General features: G+C 36.8%; 1 protein-coding gene across 1 annotated transcript; it reads left to right on the top strand.

The window, feature by feature from the left end:
• The first annotated feature begins 283 nt into the window (after positions 1-283).
• Positions 284-15350, top strand: LOC129270897 (uncharacterized). Its single transcript, XM_054908232.2, has 3 exons — positions 284-917; positions 8853-10212; positions 10639-15350. The coding sequence occupies exons 2-3, from the start codon at positions 9738-9740 to the stop codon at positions 11655-11657; spliced, it is 1494 nt and encodes a 497-aa protein (XP_054764207.1). The 5' UTR covers positions 284-917; positions 8853-9737; the 3' UTR covers positions 11658-15350.
• The last annotated feature ends 6229 nt before the right edge of the window (positions 15351-21579 follow it).

Here is a 21579-nt window from a genome sequence, read left to right as displayed (position 1 = left end):
AAGCATGACAAGGACGACTTCCCTTCGAAGCAGATGAGCCAGCCTCCGACCAATTGTCGTCCTCAGACTTTGCAACATGGTAATGTAAGTGTAATATTCCCCACAAAAAGTCTATCAATTTTGATGCCTTTAACGTGTCAAAATGTATTTTTATACCCCGAACATAAAGTCGCGATATTTTTCTTTTCACGTCTTATGCTATTTCGAGCGTTGTCCAGGCACCCCGACGTCAGTGTGACGTCATCGTAAAGAGGCACGCGAACGGAGAGTCGAAAATGTAAACACACACGCCAACATTTCTACTGCATTATAAATGCACCCCAAGTATTTCCTCTTGCCAAGGGAGCTAAAGGCATTTGTAGAATACGACGAAAACCATGGTAATTTTGATTAATCGTGGAGGAAATAAAGTCTTTCATATCATTCGCAATTAAAAATGAGGGACAAGAAGAAGGAAATGCTGATTTAAAAAATCGTGAATATCCGGCTTGAAAATTGATGCTCGTTCGCTCTCCCCACACAAAAACACACGTCTCACTCACACACACGCACACAACACTCGCACATACGCACACCCCTGGCGCACACAAAGGATGCACGGGAAAAAATGTGTGTGTCGCCTTTTCGCGCATGTGTGTATCGCCTACTACGAGAAGGATGCGGGTCGAGAAGGAAGGGAAAAAAATAACCAGCTGCTAGACTGAGATAAACCGGGCTTTGTTGGGAACCGTTCTTTGTCCTTTTTATCTATCCCGGTACCCCGTTTCTCTTTAATAACCCCCTGTTATGGTCCTGACTGGCACGCGACCGGCACACGAATGAGAGACCTATTGGTGTGAGGATGTAGTGGGAGCCCCTCTCTCTTTGGAAGCCGGGTCGAGCTTTACCACTAGGAGATGAACACGTACAAATTGAAGGTAAGCTTTTCGCATGGTATTTGTACTGAATCTTTCAACGAGGCGCCATTTATGTAAGTGAAATGTGCATTCAGAAAGTGTAGAGATCGATGTTGTATAATTATGAGCATATTAGGTCAATTTCGTACTTGTTGTGCAATTAATGGTCCTTGCATATTTCGCTATTGAGTGATCATGCCGGAAAATAATATAGCAAGTATATATTGTATATTCATAATTATTAGAATAGTCACCACAAAATGCATCTTGAAGCTTTGTGTATTATGCTTTATTACCTTGTATGTACTTTAAAAAGATGGTTATTCACCTAGAGATATATTCTCTTTTTATAGCATAAAGAATAGTTAGTTGAAACATTGACCTGCAACAAAGGTCCATGGTTAAGGGTCAGATATTCTTAGGCTGTGACCTTGTATCTTGCAAGTACGCTCTTGAAATGATTGATAAATAAATAACCATTGAAAAGTGATTATGTTCCGATCAGATAAATATTGGTTAAGTCTGACCAAATAATGGTAAAATGTACCAGAATTTCAGATTATTTAGACAACTTTGGAGTCGGTCACATATTCATCAACACAAAATAAGTCTATTAAGGTTACCAAAATAAAAATGCATCATTGTCATGTTTAAGCAACATCTATAGGTAGATCAATAACACATCTGTTTGGCAATCAAATATCTATGCAGGATTGAAATCATCCCATTTCTTAGAATGTTGACGTTTTTTAAAGAAAATTTATTAACTGGACTTGTCTAGTGCGGAAAGAAAAAAAATATAAACAAAGAGAAACGAAAAATCATTTTGTTGTTTATTGAACTTATAATTGATCTCAATGAGAATAGGAATGCCGGATTTCATAGACCCTTTTTTCGATCAGACACTACTCTCAAAGACCATTACAAATATTTTCATGACATATTATTGTATTTAAAAAAAATTAATGGACGTTATAGCTAGTTTGTCACTAATTTATTATACGTATATAATCCATGTGGTTTGCAGTTACAAGAGTGAGGCGCACATAACGGGAGGGTAACACTTTAATGTGGAAATGTCCAATACATGAATAATATTTGACATAAAAGACCTGTTGAAACTGTCTCGCAAGGCAAGTTCTACTTTTAATCATCATTTTTTTCATGGAGCAGTGGAATATACAGTGGTATCATCCGTTGAATTTTCAAATGAATCCCTACTTGTTACCATCGTTACTATCGTATGGATTCTTTGTCTCCAAGGGCTAGAGATAGTGATGCATTCTTCGTGATGCACTACATGGTTTTGATCACGTTTTATTCATGAGTATTATATACCACTCAAATGGGTTGATTTCCATTTTAAAATGAGATAATGTATACATGCACGCAGTAGGCCTACTTTTTTGTATTTATTTTAAAGATATTGCAAAATGTTATATATCATCAAGATAATGTCTATCCAACTTTATGAGCAGTTGTGCGCATGAATGATGAAATGTAATAACTTCCATTTATAATTTGAGGTCTAAAAAAAAAATCATCTGGTAACTGGTATAGCTTAACCCTTACATTCAATCTCTATATGAATAATCATATAGCCCGGGATTCGATTCCCGGTACGGCCCTTGACCTAGGCAATTTTATATACATTTTTATTTCATCTTGCATCAAATTAATGAAAATCCGTTATACATTATTGATACCAACGTGTGCACGTATTTGAAAAAAAAATCCTGTATGAATGATCATACAAAAATTATTTCTTCTTTGTTTGTTAGCACACAAATTGCCTGGTACCATTTAAACAATGCACTGTGAGTAGGAACGCTTGTTGAGTCAATGCTGACCATATTTAGATCGAAGCATTTCGAGCCCGTATAGTTTCGTTTTTTAACACAAAGGATCCGAGACCTCCGCGGTCCACCCTCGAGTCTCAGGCCCTGGCGATCCCAACGTAAGATGAGACCCGTCATATTTTTTCAGCTTACCTTCACAAAGTCATATTTTCTTTCACACTGCGACTCCGGATAAACATCTGGAATTATTAATGCATTCTTCCATCTGGTTTTTTTTTTGTATTCCACTCCCTTCATTTGGCAAGATACTCTGTTCATGCCATTTCCTTATTGTTTATTCAATAGAAGATTAGAAGACTAATTAAGAACAAATGTTCACAATGGAGTAGAATCCATCCAATTATCCATGTCGTGATACCATTGTTATATGTTGCATTTTGCCGAGGCCTTCCGAACAATATGATCATTACCTCATTAATTCTTCAGGTCTCGAGCCAAGAAAATGAAGGGAAACCACAAAGGAGATGAGATAAATCTGTAAAGAAAAAAAGAGAGAGAGAAAGATAGTAATTTTGGGGGAATTAAGACATTTCCGAACCTCTATGCCCGGCTCTGCCTATGCTAAGCAGTAATGAAAATTGCTTTGTTGTTTCAGCGAAGACCCTGGACAATCGCTAATGGATTATTCACCGTTGGTATATCACGATCTTTTGTTCTGATTACTGTGGAGAGATAGTACACGCAGAGCAAGCGAGCGACGGGAGGCTTGATCAACATGATCAATGACTGTGCTTGCTATCGTGCTTTTGTGAGGTCCAGCGCCATCTTGCGGTGAAGATGCTAGGAATGACCCATATTTTCCATGCTGAGATGATGTCACGTATTCCTAGAAACCGATGACGTCAATTCGTCTGCTCCTTATTCATGTACACCATCATTCTTACTCATCACCACTGCTTCTATTACCGAAATCGTCGTCATCGTCATCCTCATCATCATCATCATCATCATTATCACAATATCACCATCAGAATCATTACCACCATCATCGTGCATCCCTAACATTATACCTCCAACAAGAATATTCATTTTCTAACATGAAAGTAATCTCATTGACCATCACAATCACGACCATTGCAACACTCAATATGAGTTTTTATGCCGCTTCATTAAAGAAACCATAAATATATTTGAAAAGTAAACATCGCTATAATAACATCAGCGAACTCCTCCTATTCCTCCTCCTCCTCCTCCTGTACCTTTCTCCCCTCTTCTTCTTCTTTTTCTTCTTCTTCTTTTTCTTCTTCTTCTTCCTCTTCTTCTTCTTATTCTTCTTCTCTTCCTCCTCATGCTCCTTCTTCTATACTTCCTCTTCTTTTTAGTCCCTTACTTCTTCTCATTCTTCTTAGATCTTCCTTTTTTACACCTTCGCCTCCTTCTTCTTCGTCGTCGTCTTCTTCTTTCCTTATCTTTTACTTTGTATTCTTTTCCTTTCTCAAATCCTTTAATCTCGCACATCTACATGTATATGCTTAATTAACGTACGTTCAATATTTTTCTTAGTCAGGTATCTTTTTTTAACTCTTCTCATTATTGTAACATTGTACTCTTGTATTTCTTAATGTATGTCTTATTGAAATAAACCTCTGTACTTTCCGAATTTGTCGGCCAATTTATATTGCTAAACCTATTTTATTCTGATTTATAAAATAAAGATTGTTTGTAATTCAAACGAGGATGTCCTTGTTTTCTTATCACCCCCAACTTTTGACGTAGGTAATTACGTCATTAGGAATCTTACTATCTGAATATTGACAATACATTCATGCACTTGAATTTCCACTTTAATATGCAGATTTAAGTTTAAAAACGCATTTGTCATCATTCCACACGAAATTTTTGGCGTCATCGAGTTGTGTTGTAAAACTTATATATGCATACCTATAGCATGACATTGGAGTAGTCCCCAAGATAGTTAAAACATATTTAGATCAACATGATAAGGAACAAAATATCAATTACATGCCAGTAATTCTGCTAAAGTTGGAAAGATAACTAAAATTTGATTTACCGAAATAAGTTATTTTAGTAACAGTTAGTGTATAAACGCATGCATATCATCAACCAGAAAATCATTTGAAAGGAGTGATTTCTTCCTCATAATACATTTTAAAAGTCTGGTAGACCTAAGATCGTGTATCATAATTCTAAAGACGAATCTATTAGCATATTTGACTTGGTTAGTTATTAAAACACCTTTGATTAAAATATGCGATGACCAAATTATGGAAATTAGCATAACGAGTGAGAAATTCATCCTATGCATCACGATACCTCCATCATATAATTTGACCTGTCATACATAACTTCGGTGATTATTAAGTTTGTTTAAATATAGACCTGGCTATAATATGCATAATGGCAATGTTTGTCTCTAAAATGAAATAATCAACTGTTGGATCTATACACATGTATATGTATATGCAATTGTTCCCAGATTTGAATGATAACGAACATATTATCAAAACGCACCTCAACATTTCTAAACTTATTACAACACACTTTCACCTCCTAGTTCACCATCCATTATTTGATCTTGCAGTATATATAGTTCATCTCATGAAATCATCAAATTGGTTATTGTTATCAGCAAACTCAAAATATCGGTCAGTGAAATTTTGAGAGCAATTCTGAACATAATTGAGCACCTTGATGGCAAAGTTTCATACACGGGTAAAAAAATACCGGTAATTGTTAAAATGTGAGAGGTTGCTTGAAATGTCATCTTAGCAAACAATAAAACTGAATTCAATTACCGAACCACTTTCACATAACCTATTATTTTTATACAAATGTTATAAGAATTTGCATGTGCAAAAGGGGACTTTCTCGTCCGGTGGAACTAATTTCAGTGTTAAAGGGGGTACTCCTGGGGCCCGTTTCATAAAGAGTTACAACTGTTGTAACTTGGCCATTATGACAACTACCATGGCAACCTTGATTTTGATTGGCTGCTGAGCCCTGTTGCCATGGTAGTTGCCATAATAATGGCAAAGTTACAACAGCTGTAATTCTTTATGAAACGGGCCCCAGGCTGAAAATAATATGATTTGAAGAGAAAAATTGTATATAATTAGACAAACAAGATACTAAAAGTTAATCAAAATTGAACGAGGAATAAAAAAAGTTATGACAATTTCAAGTTTTGCATTATGCCAGTGAAACAGTTCTATTCATCTCCACATGCAGTGATCGAGCCGATGTAATAATTATGTTTATTTCAATGTTATTCTCAAAGAATTCTAAAATAGGATTTACTGTGTAAAATAATCATTTCTGAAACTTTTTTTTTTCAAAGGGAGGCATGTTTTTACACACACGTATGAAAATATGAAATAGATTTTTATTTCGTGTGATAAGATAAGAAAGGAGAAAATAAATGTGGGACATGGCACCATGAGACACTTTATTCATGGTGGCATGCACAGAACAGTTTTCACCAAAATGTTGCTAAACTTTGAAATACCATTACCTTTTCATTTTTAAAATCAGATTGTGTGATGATATTATATCCAGCGTTTTGCTCATTTAATTTACTATATCTATTCAGATATCAGATATAGGAGCGCCTTGAGCACCTAACAAGGTGGATATGTGCGCAATATAAATACCCTATATTATTATTATTATTATTACAATTTTCAACATGGACTACCCCTTTAAGTAAAGTAGTGAATATTCTAGGTAATTTTTTCAAACAAAACACGAACAACTTTATAAGTTATCTTTAACCTCCATTATTTTTATACCTCGTTTCGTTGACTTATACTGGCATTAATGATGTCTTTATCATGTTAATAGTGAAATATGTTGAAATGGTTTTTTAGCATTCCTTAGTATGTAAATCATGTGTTGATGGATTATTGATCATATTATTACGAAATCATTTAATAATTCCACTGAAATCGTAATCTCAATTTTAATGATATATTAATAATAACTTTTAACTTGTCTATGTATTTAGGTTTCAGTAATTTTTTTTTCTTCAGTTGTTAACTTACTTGGAGGGGTGGCAGATACTTATAATATGATAGACACTCATTTTAGAAACTAAAAAGTTGATTTTTTTCTTAGAAGTTTGTTTGCTATTAAAAATTATTTACCAAAATCACTTGATCGCCATAATGTTATGCAAACTTCAAGTCAACGTGCATCAGAAAATACATGTAGGACCTACTTATGTCATCTTCATAGTCCGTTATGTTTTTAGCCCTCGAAACGAAGCAGAAGTCTGCAAGTTGGGTGATTTGAACATTTCCCTCAGTGTTTATAGAGGCCATATAGGCCTACTCTAATCTATCAATCAATCAATCAGATCGTATTTCATCAATAATCTATCTGAAATGCATCAATCACGAATAAACATTTCGCGCCATCCTCGTTTTGCGTGACCCCATCACTAGCGTAGCAGCTACCCTTAAGTACATGGTTTCTTATTCCCGACCTCTTGATGTATGGTTTCTCCCCCATCTCTCCATCTCTCTCTCTCTTTCTTTCTCCCTCTCTCTCTCTCTCACACACCACGTACATCCACACACTCATATAGGCATACACATACCTTTTCAGCCCTACTGATTACCCCCCACACACACACGCACACCCACAAACACACTCTCTCTCTCCTATATCTCTCTTTATTATATATTTTCGTTTCGTCTCTCTCATGTTTTCTCCCTAACAAACTCACCATATTAATTTAGTAGTAATTTAAACATAGGACACACATTATTTCCTCTTTCTCCCTCTCTCCCAGATGTCCCTCCAGCGTGTCCAGCACTCCATTCCCCTCTCTATCTCTCTCCCCCTTTATCATGTTTATATCTACCCTTTCCTTTCTCCCCCTCTCTTTCTCGTTTGTCCCTCAAACGAACCATACATTACCAGTAACTTTGTAAGACTGTATTATAGACACCCCCATCTGTTTCTCCCTGTATCATGTTTATCTTTACCCTTACTTTTCTCCCTCCTCTCGAAATCTCCCCAACGAACTCACCATACATTTCAAATATTTTAGATGTTGACTAAAACATATACACACCTCTCTATCACTCTCTCTTTATCTTCCTCTCTATCTCTCCCCTCTATCTCTCTGCAATTTGATCTCACGCACAAACTTACCACACATTTCCAACAACACAGGCTTGAATATATTCAACCCCGTTTATTTTCTCATTTGTTTTCCCGCGTTCTCTCCACACTATAAATTGTGGCGCCATTTCCCCGATCCTGCCCTTCCACCCCTCTCTCTCCTTCTCTCTCCATTACTCTCCCTGCACCTGTATATTACGGAGAGACCCTGGTTGATTGGCGCTCTAAAGATAGACTCATTTAATGACAGTGGTTGAGGCCAAGGTCATGTGATTCCTACATAAGGGCTGGCCTGGGTCATCGCACTGCATGATCACCACGGACATGTAACTATGCTGTTTACGGTAGACTGTACACTACACCGTGGCGCCACTTAAAATTACTTGGTGGTTTTGATAAATGCATATTGTTATTATTATTACCTTAAAGCAAATATCAACGAGTGTTTTTTTAAATGAAAATCCATTAAAGAATATATAGTTATGATTTTTTAGAAATACTCTTGATTTTGTTCTAACGTCACGTAGGAGCAGCGACCAATTTTGTAATGCATAGCATAGACCTTCGATTATCAAATCATAGATTACATAATCAATTTCTTTTTAATGCTTTAACCAAAAGCTACATTAATTTTTCACTTTGAATATGAAATATATGAATAAAGAATGGCACATTTCACTATAGCGCACAATTCCGTTCATTTCCGATCCATTCTTAAACATACAAGTTCAAGGGATTGAATTACATGTAAAGCGATATCAAGTACACGCATGCAAAGTACTGATATAACACATAATGCAAATAGGGTCATAGATGACTTGTTTATGAACAGATTAATCATTAAAAGCACAATTTTCTACTCGGTACCGTTTTAACGTAGATAAATCGGCTGAAATAAGTTTTGGCTTACAGTTAAATAACACATTTCGTGGATGTAAGGGGAAATTCTTTTCAAGAATAGCATGAAATATCGTCTTATATAGCGTTCCTTGCTCTTGTTTGTTTTCAGATATCTTCCCGGTGCGGATACATGACCAGACGCTCAGCAATGAAGTGATGCGTGGCTCCAATCTGAGACCGATACCCGCATAAACAACCAGACATCCCTCTCAAGATCAAGTACGGCTTTATAAAGAAGCAAGCATACCCGTAGAACTACGTGGCTACAACCAATCCTTAAATGGCATAGGATTTGCTTTTAAACTGGCAATGCGTTTCTACACTGAAACATGAGAACTCTATCCCTAGGTACCCAACAAGAAAGCAAATTATAAGGCCCATGCATTTCATAACCCATTCGTTGTGATATGGTTTGAAGATATTACCGAGGAATTGCGATCCTGATCAGTAAATCATCTTCGACGATCTTGTGCTCATCAATAATTGACATTTTCATTGAATTGCTCGAGCGAGTACATGCGTGAGGAGAATCTAATCCGGAGAATTCTTTTTTTTGTTTTAGTCTGACAAAAATAAACTCGACTCGATAGAAAATTGCTTTTAACGCATCGCTGAAAACACTGGGACACCTTTTTGGGAATAGTATAATTTGTGGCGCTCGTTTTTTTCTGGAAGCAGTTTCACACAACGGTTTTGTGGATTTAATTAAGAATTTTGATTCTGGATTGGTTCAAGTAAATTGGTTCAAATAAAACAGCAAGGGAAAGGAGATTTTCCTTGTCTAAATGATCAAACATCAAAGGATTTCTGTGAGTGAATTGCCGAAAAAATAACCAGGACCTTGTTTTTTTAAACATTGGAACGGAATAACTCCACGAACAGCGTCTTTTCTGGATAACAGAATTTCCCGTGGGTTAGAGAAGATTGCCATAGATTCAGCCGGACTTCTAACAAAGTAGAACATGCAAATGATTTGAATTCTTAAGGAGGTAACATGGGGAGTTCGAATAGCAAGAGCACGACCGAAGCCTCGGCTCGGTACAGTGTGCCCAAGAAAACCCTCAAGTCATTTCCCTGGAAGACGATACAACGACGACAATGCAGCGTCAACGCCTCCACAATGACGCACTCACCACCTTCGTCCTCGGCGCCCTCGTCGCCATCGAGAACGTCGTCAACCAATTCCGAACCGCCATCGCCGTCGGCGCGACCTACGGAATACCCGCGAAACACGGGTGGTCAAATCCGCATCGTCATCGACCTTGCGCGGTCGTACCATCTCAGCACCCATGAGAGGTCCAACATCCGCTGGCACACCTCTTGTCAGTTTGCGCCCTTTGACGATTCCAGGTTGGTCACGTGTGTGGGTGTGGCTAGTGACGTCACGGGTAGGCGGATCGATCTCAGTTCAACGCTGTACCAACGTGATGACGTAGTCCACGTGTGGAGTCTTGATGGTGCCAAGAATAGTAAGATATCATATTCGAATTTCAAATAATTTCATTTCTCATGGGTTCCGTTTTTAAAAACAATCATAGCAATGTATGCTAATCGGGGATCCAATGAAAAAAATATTATGTCCATTTAAGAAACCAAACACACATTACAAAATTATTAAGAGCTTCCAAGATTTTATGAAGGCTTAGAATATGCACTTGCTATTTAACGTTACAAATATTAAATATGTGTACGTGAATGACATGGCGACTTAATTCAACTGGAACTACGCCGAAAACTTCATATGCCAATACTTGAAATTTCTCGTTTCGTTAGCAAAAATATCAAGATAAACTTGTCTTTGGTAATTGTGGGTTGAATAATTTTTATCAACCTGACGATTGTGATAAAAAGAATAATAATAAATAAATCATTTTAATTTTTAACTCATTTTTCAGAATGTTATTCGGTGAGGAAACGTCACAACGACAAGGTTCCAGCGCACTGTCGGATGTTAGGTGATGGTCGCTACATCTGTTACGCTGAAAGCAATCGATTGGTCTTCAGAAGCAGTTCTAACCCTAAGCACTTCTTTCTACGTGACACTCTGTTCCAACCTGGGGGAGTCTTCAAGTACTGCGCAGTATCATCCAACGACTCGTACGCGGCATCCATCGTTCAGCTGAAGAGTGTTTACAAACTGTACGTCTTTTCAACGGATTTCTTTCTGCCGTTCTACGGCCAGGCCTGTCACGAGATATACCCTGCGTTTCTCAACGACTGCGGCAACAGCGGAAGGGACTCTGTCGAGTGTCGCTTTACCCCTGACGCTGATTATATCGCAGTGAGTTCCTCGAAAGGATCACTTTTCATCGTACGTCGGCAGAACTTGACTCTCTTTCGGGGAATCTTTCCAAGGCTAGATTCTCAAGGAAAGTCCATCGCGTTGTCTGGTGTCGGGGCATATGCGTTCCATCCGCTCTTCTCTCACCACCTGGTGACCTGTTGCACGACGTCGCAGAGACTCGTCACCTACAATGTCAACACCAATGCCTGCACGCTGAGTGAACCCTTGACCGAAGACATCGGGGTTCCAGATCGCCTCAGCTACAACAGTGAAGGGACCATGGTAGCGGTAGCGGGTTCCAAATCGCGGATAGCTGTCTTCTACTCGGACACGGCACAAGTACTGGCCATTCTGGACACCAACATAGACTGTACTCACTGTGCCTTGCAGATTCGCAACCCAGTTCCTGGCTACCGGCCCCACATCACCGATCTATCATTCTCACACGACACCTCCCACATAGCTGGGTCATCAGATGATGGTCTGGTCAGGGTCTGGGAGCTACCCCCAACCATGGATTTGCAGAGGATGTGTCGGCTGGCCATACTGCGGCAGGTTCCCGCACACAAAGTGGCCCAGTTACCGTTACCTCCTCTCCTAAAGTCCTACATCATCGGTAACCCTCACTGAACCAAACCATCTCTTGTCGATGGAACACTGGATGCCATCTTCTAGTGCATCTCTTTCCTGCTCCGAGAAGTAAGTAATAAATAGGGCAAATAGAACGAGCACCCTCAATGGGACACCCTCTGTGCTCAGATGTCTGACCCTATTCTTCAAAATGCCTCCACCCTCGCTTTTCCCACCAAGAAACCAGCCTAAAGAAACATTCTGCTCTAAGGATTGGACAAGTGAACATGAAAGAGCGCTGTACAAACTGAATGTTAGATAAAGTACAGCAGATTTTTATTTTGTTGATCATTATAAATAAGTGAACGATAATGGCAGCTGGACTACCAACGTTTTCTTCGCAATTTTTCGAATACTTGTTAAAGACAATGCAATGGCGAACATTTCGTTTTTCCAAAAAACAACAACATTGATTCGGACTTTGAATCAAGTGTAAAAAAAAATAATGGAAGTAAGTATTTTGATGATAAATCGGCGACAAAAACAGTAAATCGACTTTTATCTTCTGCACTAAGTTCACGTTGCCTTTCAATGCCCTGAACTCGAAGACAAACAACTGAACTTTGACAGTTCGAAAACTTAGTACTGCAGACTCGAAACTGTTCAGTGACCACTTATACAGAGAGACGGATCGTCGACAATCATATCACCACTAAGGTCATCTGAAGGTCACATTGAGAAGAGGTCGGAGAAATGCCCCTAAAATATAAGCGCTATACAGAAATATTACGAGAAAATAATATATTGCCCTTTCATATCTAGTAGTATGGTACCTATATAATTAAACGCTCGGTTGGGTTTTGTCAAATTAAAAAAATATATATGTGGAAGGATAATGATCCCATTCCATTTAATTTCTCTCGATATGTCCCATATAAAATATTCATTATAAGGCTGTAAAGGAAAAGCGAGCGCTAAATGTGTTCGATCAAGAATCATCAATTTATCAAGTTTATAAAGAAAAGAAGTCAATCACACAATGTGATCATTCTGGAAAGATTGGCAGATGGCCTCGTGCTATCACTAAAAGAATTTTAATGTACATCACTGTAATTTATGTTTACGAATACAATGAAGTCTGTATTCACGAATATACATGGATGAAAACCTTTGAATGTTTTAAAAAGTCATGTAAAGGAGAACGGGAAAATGGTCAGAATGGCTCATTTTGGGAATATCGACTAGACATGAACGATTGACATGCACTAAAAATATATGGGACTCGTTTCAAAACCTATAAATGTATTTATTTATGATTTTCTACTTATGTGAAGAGGATGGCGTAACTTTGATTGAAATTATTTCATCTAATGATGTTTTCATTGGTAGATCAATTTGTGGTCGAAACGAGTCCCAAAAACTATATGCCAGCTGTCACACAATGCGCAAATATTTATACGAATTTTCATTCACACCCCTCTTTCTTTTTTGGGTAAAAATGAAAGCTACAATTTTTAAGGTAGAGGGGTATCTCTCAAGTTGTATTTGAAGGAGATCATGTAATCATCATGTTTGGCTGATGTTCGTTTCTATGATACTCTTATTTCTGTGGCTTCCCACGTCAAACCTCATTACTGTCAAATAAAAGATTTTTTTAAATAACATTTATGTAAAATACACATGTTTTGTACATCTTCACCGTAAATTCATCCCCTCCCCCAGCACACACACCCACCCACACAATTATGAAGCTCAGTAATAACTCGTGCTTTTGAGAACAAAGTATTGGCCCAAGCATTCTTCGTTTCAAGGGTTTACCTCACCTGGGTCGAGAACGGCGCAATGTGGAATTACTTGTACCTGCAAGAAATTCACACATGAGGTAAGATCGAACACATAAATCATAACCCTCTGATAAATAACGAGTTATTTGCTGTACTTTCCTAGTTATTTTGTTGAAAGCATCACCAAGTTGCTTAATAAAGGCTCGGACAAACATTTCCTTTCTTATTGCAAAGCTTATTTGAATGACAATTCTATATTATCGGTGTACTGTGTGACAGCTGGCCAAACTGTAACATACGTTATTGATGTGACGTAGCACTTAGAAAAAAATAGGACGTACTTGTACTGGCTTTGACATTATGTGACTATTTTGACGTTCGATGGGCATTATATATATCGTACTTTTTGGAAACTATATTCATGTCTTGAAAACGTGCAATTTTGGTTTTTATAGTTAAGTCTTCGTCAGCGTTTATCAGTATCTGTAGCATGGTCGAGCAATATTCATGATTAGACCTATGAAGTACTATGTATGCACTTTACAACAATATGATATTACCTGTATTTAAGGGCAGGCTTCAATGCTTATGTAATAACACAGCTAAACTTATAAAAAGGGCGTCTTTACTCTTTAAACCCCGTTTCATCTGATCAAAAGTCCTCTCTCATTTGTTTTATTTGATAAACTGGATTTTTAAAGGAAATATTGGAAATGATGTTTACAAACAGTCTGTTGAACAAGAGGAAATTTTCGCAGGCTCCCCGACGCACGGCTGATTCAAAAGCATATAGAAAATGTATTGTTCCGTTAGTGACAATGAAAAACCTAAAAGTCTTTGTCGAAAGTTGATGAATCGAAAGGGCAGTTTCGCCCTGGACTCTCGACACACGACATATTTGCAATTTTTGTTGTCGGTTCAGAAACTTTCAAGACGAAACTGCTGCTCCGGTTCACCAATCTTCGACGAAGGCCTCTCAGCTGTTCTTTGTCGTTTAACGGACATTTTCAATAAATTTACTGTGTTCTTGAATCTTCGTGTATCGCGGAGTAAAAAATCCTCACGCTATGTACGGTCTAGCTTATACGTGCAGCCATTGAGTTCGTGGGTAGCAGATTCCTTTATTCAATGCACATAAAAATATGTAATTTGCAGTTCCAATTCTCTCTGTCAGTTATCTTTGATATAGTCATCTAATCCATAATCATTTATAAATGTTTGTTTTTGCTTCGTTTTTCTTTTGGTTTTTCATTGTGATAAATAGTTGTCATGCGGGCTAAGTGCAATCGTGTTTGATAGCAATGACCAGGCATATATCATTGGGTAATTTGAGCAGTATACGGTTTTGCTGCTTTCACGACCTTAATTTTCTCGATTCTTATGTATCTTTTATGCGATGTAAATCGATTGTTTTCTTTGGTGCTTATTTCAGATTTATGTCACTTAAATGTATCATTTGCCAGTAGGAATTTGCCGGTATAATTTTCAGGGGGAAAAAGAATCCTCAAACATATATTTTGTTCAGGTCCTCACCAGATTCATGACCTCCGCCCCCCCCCCCAGGATATAATGATAATTAAGGAACCAAAAACAAAAAAGAAATCTCAATCGTACACGTTTGCATAGCGTGCATTCGTAAAGAGCTGAACGTAATATGTTTAGAGTTCATCTGTTAATTTCGCCTTTATTGATGCCTCTACAATGCAACCTTTTAACATTAGTTTCAGATCTGCAACTTGCCATTCAATTTAAAAGATTGCTGATATATTTTAGTGCATTTTACTGAATCTGTATGTCGATCATTAGGCCTATTATCCGGAGGAAGTGCAATATTTATTTTATTTAAGATTGGTGAAAGGAAACTAACCCATTTTTACGAAAAAACAACAATGTGCAATATGAAAAAAAATATTTCTCTCGAATTCTTGTGTCATCCATTTACACCTTGACAAAAAGATAGTAGAGCTGTTTAGGTAAACAAACAAAAAAGTAGCTAGTAGCAAAAATTCTATTTTTTATGTTACTTATCAGTCAATCGATGACATACTTTTCATTCAGTCAGTAGAAATTAGTGATGAGTTGGGGAGGTGAGAACGAACTTTCTATCAGTGTATGCAAAAATGGACATCAAACAACATCCAAACGAAAAGTTAACAAAACAAGTATGTTTACATGCATGCAATTCATGGAATTTACATTAGAAATCCCTATGAATGGTTCAACGCAGTTACTTACTCTTCGCCGTATTCTTGTGCAACGCATGAAATATAAGCCACTGTACGTTTATTTTTGTTTTGTATTTATCACTCCAATTCTATTTATGTTTGTACTTTATACCACCACTCTTTGTAATTCAATGTTGCATAGATGCAGTAACTCTGCAATCCTTTAACATCAATTTCTGAATCGGCTTGCACAATACAGTTCAACTGTATTTGTTTACCATATCCAAATTTCGAAAATTCTGGATTTTTTTTCGAAACAGGCAAAACAATTGCCGACTCTTGCTTAAGATTAGACGAGAATGACTGGTCTCTTAGTCAGTTTCAGTCTAAGCATTTCCACTTAGAAGGAAAACAGAAGCTATCCTTTTGCTTGCCAATTATTCATGTTTGTAGTATTAGTTTTATTATTAATTTCTAGAATATGTATAATGTCACATTCGACTTCTGCTGTGTAATTGCTTGTGCTGCTTGACTTGATCATCTCTATCTTCATATCAACTACATGCATGGCCATGCGCATCGGTGATGGTGGTGGTGGGGGGGGGGGGGGTGTCCCGATATTTTTTGTAGATCTGTATTTTTTTTGTAGATCTGCATTTGGTATTGCAAATTTCAACAAAAAATGCAAACCCTCCCTTTTCTACCTGAAATGCATAAACGCATTTGTCGTAATTAAGGCTCGGTCGCTTCGACCCCTCGGTTATTTAAGCTTTTGAACAGTTTTGCGTAATCATACCCCTCCCACACCCCCACCCCCGAAAAATGTCTGCGTACGGCCTTGATTAACTGCTTCATGATTTTATTATGCTTCTTGGCTAAGGACACTCTGTGCAACACTTTTTTTTGTAGATCTGAGATTTGTTTTGCTTTATCTTAACACTATGCGATCTGAGTTTAAGCATCAGATCAGGGCACCGTAGCATAAAACTTAGTAATTGATCGTAAGGCTGATTTCTACGATTGATTGCATTGGTTATTGTGTATGATCAATCATAAAAATCCGTCTTACAATCAATCGCTAAATTTCACGTTACCGGGCAGCTCGTGAAACTCTTTGAGTTTGCTGTTTATTACACATGTTATATACTGTGACTTTTGACATGGGCAATTTACTATTGTAGAATAGATCTTCTACATAATTGTTAGTCGTTTGATTCTTTACTCTGTTAGCATGATCAATGTGGAATATTCTACCTTTTAATCATCAAGAGTATTATCAACAACTCTCTGACCAGTTTATTGGGTTTAACAATTTTCATTTGGGAGTTATTGCGGGGGGACACAGAACGCTTTCAAAACATAGAAAATGTATTGCCAATTGCCCTTCATGACAATGACCAACCAAAAAGTCTTTGTCGAAAATCGGTGAATCAAGACAGCAGTGACGTCCTGGACTCTTGACAAGCAAAACATTGCAATTTTTTGTCAGCTCCGAACCTTGGAACGAAACTGCGCTTCCGCGGTTCACCAATTTTCGACAAAGACCTCCCAGGTGTTAATTGTGACTTGACGGGCATTTTCAATATATTTAATGTGTTCTTCAGTTCGTTCTGCATCGTGCACGGAAGAGAAAACTCTTGTAAAAATATGGATTTTTAATAGTGTTAAAATCATCTAAAATATAGATTTGTTTAAAGTCTCGTTTATTGTCGACGCTTCTGCAACGCTTGAACGTTAAAACAATGCTGCTTGCTTGGTTTCCTTTTCTCGTCAAGAACGGGGGAAAATCGTTCAGCTCTTCAACCACTTAAATAGGATGATAAAGAAAGAATGATAGAATAGTGGCCGGGCAATAGTGCAACTCTTCAACTTTATATAGAATTCTTTTCTTTTAGAAAAAAAATGGCAAGGACAAATGTGCAAACCCCTTTTGACCGGTGAAGTAAAATCTGTTTTACGATTTACCCAATCCACTGGCAGGGGGAATACCGTGCAAATTTTCATTTCAAGCAATTTTTGTAAAATTAGGTTTGTCGTAGCTTCTTCAAATTTAGATTTCCCTTTCAGGTTGTTATTTGGCATGTCTTCTTTAATAGAAAAGATCTCTTGTATTAGCATGTTTGAATATTTTAGCTTATAGACCCCATTATACTTTCCCGTCACAAATAGATAGGTCAATACTCATTTACGATTGTAATTAGGAGCTTACATAAAATTGACGATGATATCAAAGTAGTAAGTGTATAATAGGAATTCCCCTTACATGTACAATGACAATCGGGCAGAGGCAATTATGGTTATTATTATCATTTTCTACTATATTGGAATCGGATTGGCTAGGACGTATTGTGCAACTTTTTGTATGTAATGGAAGTTTTGATTTGTACATTATGATTTGATAATGGAATTTGACAAATTAATGGCGTTACATTTTGACAAAGATATTATTTTTACGAGTCACCATTTTTATTATTTCAATGTGATGTTCTGATGTAATTATTTTTCTAAATTATTTGGTTTAACTCACTTTCTTATGCTAAGTTGTGGTATTTTTTATATTTGTTTATCAAGTACCCCCAAAAACTCGAGTTAGTCGGCATTGTTTATGGCGCAGTCACATTTCCCTTACGGCGGCCGTACGTCGGCGAGTCGAAAACGGCCGTTTTAACATTTATTGTATCAGCTTCATATAGGCTAGGTGGTTTGAATAAAAATGAATGAAACAGACGTTTTCGACTCGCCGTACGGCCGCCTTCGGGAAAATGTGACTGCGCCATAAACGTCTTAACACTTTTACACATTTACGTTGATTCATTTGATTTTTAATGTGGTGCAACATAGCTTTTATCAGTCAGGTTTATCTTCATAAATCATTACTTACAATATTTCCTGATATTCGACTTGGTTTTGTTTAACCTTAACTTAATTCACAGCTTCTCGGAATGCTTTCATTTTTTTTTCATCCTACAAAATAGAATTGATGCCATTTGGAGATAATTAATCATACAATCAGTAATTAAGTAGGCCGAGCTATTGCAAATGATTATTATACAAATATGTCAATGGTACGATATTCGAGTCGATACTTTAAATTTTGAGTGCATGTGTACATGTCTGTGTGTAGTTATTTATTTATTTTTTTCCACTTGTGACCTTTAACCTTGCGCTGATATAGCAACAATTGTGAGAAATTGTAAAATAAAGTACAATCATAGCAGTCACTTTAACTTTAATGGAATATAGTTTGTCATGACTTGTCAGTGTATCTTCATGTAAATTATGTGGACCAAATTGCGTGGTGTATGTAATTAATGTTTAATTTATTTCGATTTGAAATAATAAAAAAAAAGTATCTAAATAGCAACTCGCATTTAATGATTACTGTTTCTGGTGTACTATGATGCAATTGCGAGAAGACTTCCACCCACCATCTTCTCTCTTTCTGCCTCTCTCCTTTTCCCTTCAAATAACAAGCCCTTTTAATGGGATGCTCGGGGCTGAAAATAATATGATTTAGACAGATAAAGAAAAAAAAATCAGACAAACAAAACACTGAAAATTTGATCAAAATCGGACAAGGAATACTAAAGTTATGGCATTTTAAATATTTGCTTTATTCCGGTAAAGCAGTTCTAGGCATGTCTTATGATGTCATATCCCCACTTGCTCTTTTGTATTTTATTATACGAAATTAGGTTTATTCAAATTTTTCTACCAAGAACTGAAGAAATTGGATTGACAACTGATTTATGAATTCGATATTCATTGCTTCAACTTATATCATTATAAAGTAGACACATTGTTCACACATGTGTGAAAAAATATTGCTTAACTATAAAATTCAATAACCTCGTTATTTGTTATCCAATTTTGATTGAATTTTCAGCATTTTGCGATGTGAATTTTACTATATTTATTTAAATATAAATATTTTCAGGCCGGAGTACCCCTTTAGGCATCGAGTCATTTAAAACAGTAAGGCATACAATGAATTATTACCTTATCTTATAGTATGGTAAAATGCAAATATTAATTTAAGGTTGATCCATGCAGCTTTTGATTCAAATTACTTCAATTAATCTTTATCAAGGTAATACAAATAAATAGGGAGAGTTTTATTTTGGGTATATATCTTAGATTTATAATATTGAGGTGCATTTTCATTCTCGTAAACTGAAAATTGTGCACTGAACATGCTGAATTCCTAAAGGTCAAATCCACCCCAGAAAAATATGTTGATTTAAATAAATAGAGAAAAATCAAACTAGCAGAACGCTGAAAATTTCATCAAAATCGGATGTAGAATAAGAAAGTTATGGCATTTTAAGGTTTCCCTTATTTTTCACAAAACAGTGATATGCACAACTCAGTGACATGCAGATGAGTCGGTCAATGATGTCCATCACTCACTATTTCTTGAATTATACAATATGTCATTTTTTTATATACAATATTTCATTTTTTTACAGATTTGACACTAAGGGCCAACTTGACTGAACCATATAGTATTAAAAAATGCAAAATCTACATTGTTCAGGGAGAAATTAATCGTTGTTTCACTTGCCAATGAGGGGAAAATTAGAATATTTCATATAATAAAATACAAAAGAAATAGTGAGTGGATGACGTCATCAGTCTCCTCATTTGCATACCAACCAGGATGTGCATATAACTGTTTTGTGAAATTAAGCGAAACTTTAAAATATTATAACTTTCTTATTTTACATCCGATTTTGATGAAATTTTCAGTGTTATGCTTGTTTGAATTTTCTCTTTCTATTCAAATCAGCTTTTTGTTGGGGTGGACATGTCCTTCAAATACTGATATGAATATCACTTTTGAGATTCAAAGGGTAGCACAGTTCCTACATACAGAAATGATAGGGGTATACACCGCCCCTCTTGAGTATAAAATTTGCAAATTCCTCCTTCACCTTTGAAAAACACTGAGCACTGGGGTTGTCATTGGTGTAGTGCTGTTTTTTTTAATATCAAAGAACTGGACGTACATGTAGGCCTACATACAGTACTTACTGAGAAAGAGAAATCTCCAGCATATTGTAAGTACACAAACTTTTAACAAAATTTTACAAATAACAGCACTTTATTTTTTTCTCCTTTTACGACAATCCATACACCTCTATTGAACTCGATAATAGAAATCGGAGTAGACCCAATGGCGTAAATCCGAACAGTAAACCTATTGTTCGGAGAGGGGGGGGGGGGGTGCATGGGCGGAAACCACAGGGGGGACGCGTCCCCCTACCATTTTGAAAGGGGGCACACAATATCAAATGTGCCCTGACTATTTGTGGGCTATTATACATCGAGCAAAATTTGTAATAGAAACCCACATTTTTCCCAAGTGTCCCCCCTTGAAAATGATAACCTGTTTTTTTTATAATTTAAATGGGTGCTTGCCTTATAACAGCAGGAGTTTAACGTTTTCATGAGATCTTGAGCAAAATACACAGAAATTGCAATTTATCAAAAAGTTAATCAGACAGATACATGTTAATGGCATTATTCAAATTTGATTCATGAGCATAAGAAAATTGGGCACCAAATTTTATATTTTGATACACAAAAATTAGGCGGATTATCACTCAGAAAGTAGTATTTTCATTCAACGTCTGTTGCTTTTAGAAATTGGTAATTGATTGTATTCACTAGCGTACCTACGGGGGGGGGGGCAGAGGGGGCAGTCTGCCCCCCCTGACGAGCCACAACCCATGCAAAGGACGCATCCCTGCCCCCCTGACGAGCTTGAAAGGCCTTTTTTGCCCCCCCTGGGCCCTGACGAGCTTGAAGACCTTTATTGCCCCCCCTGACGAGCTTTTTTTTTTTTGCTTGTCAAATTTTTTTGTGGTAAGAAATCTTTCATTTGTGATTGAAGACCTTTTTTTTTTTTTTTTTTTTTTTCTGGTACGAAATCCTTCATTTGTGATTGAAGACCTTTTTTTTTTTTTTTTTTTTTTTTCTGGTACGAAATTCTTCATTTGTGATTGAAGACCTTTTTTTTTTGCTTGTCAA

This window comes from Lytechinus pictus, chromosome 11 (assembly GCF_037042905.1).
Source record: "Lytechinus pictus isolate F3 Inbred chromosome 11, Lp3.0, whole genome shotgun sequence".
Classification (NCBI taxonomy): Eukaryota; Metazoa; Echinodermata; class Echinoidea; order Temnopleuroida; family Toxopneustidae; genus Lytechinus; species Lytechinus pictus.
Note: the sequence above shows the minus strand (reverse complement) of the source record. Positions and strands in the feature narration are given on the sequence as shown.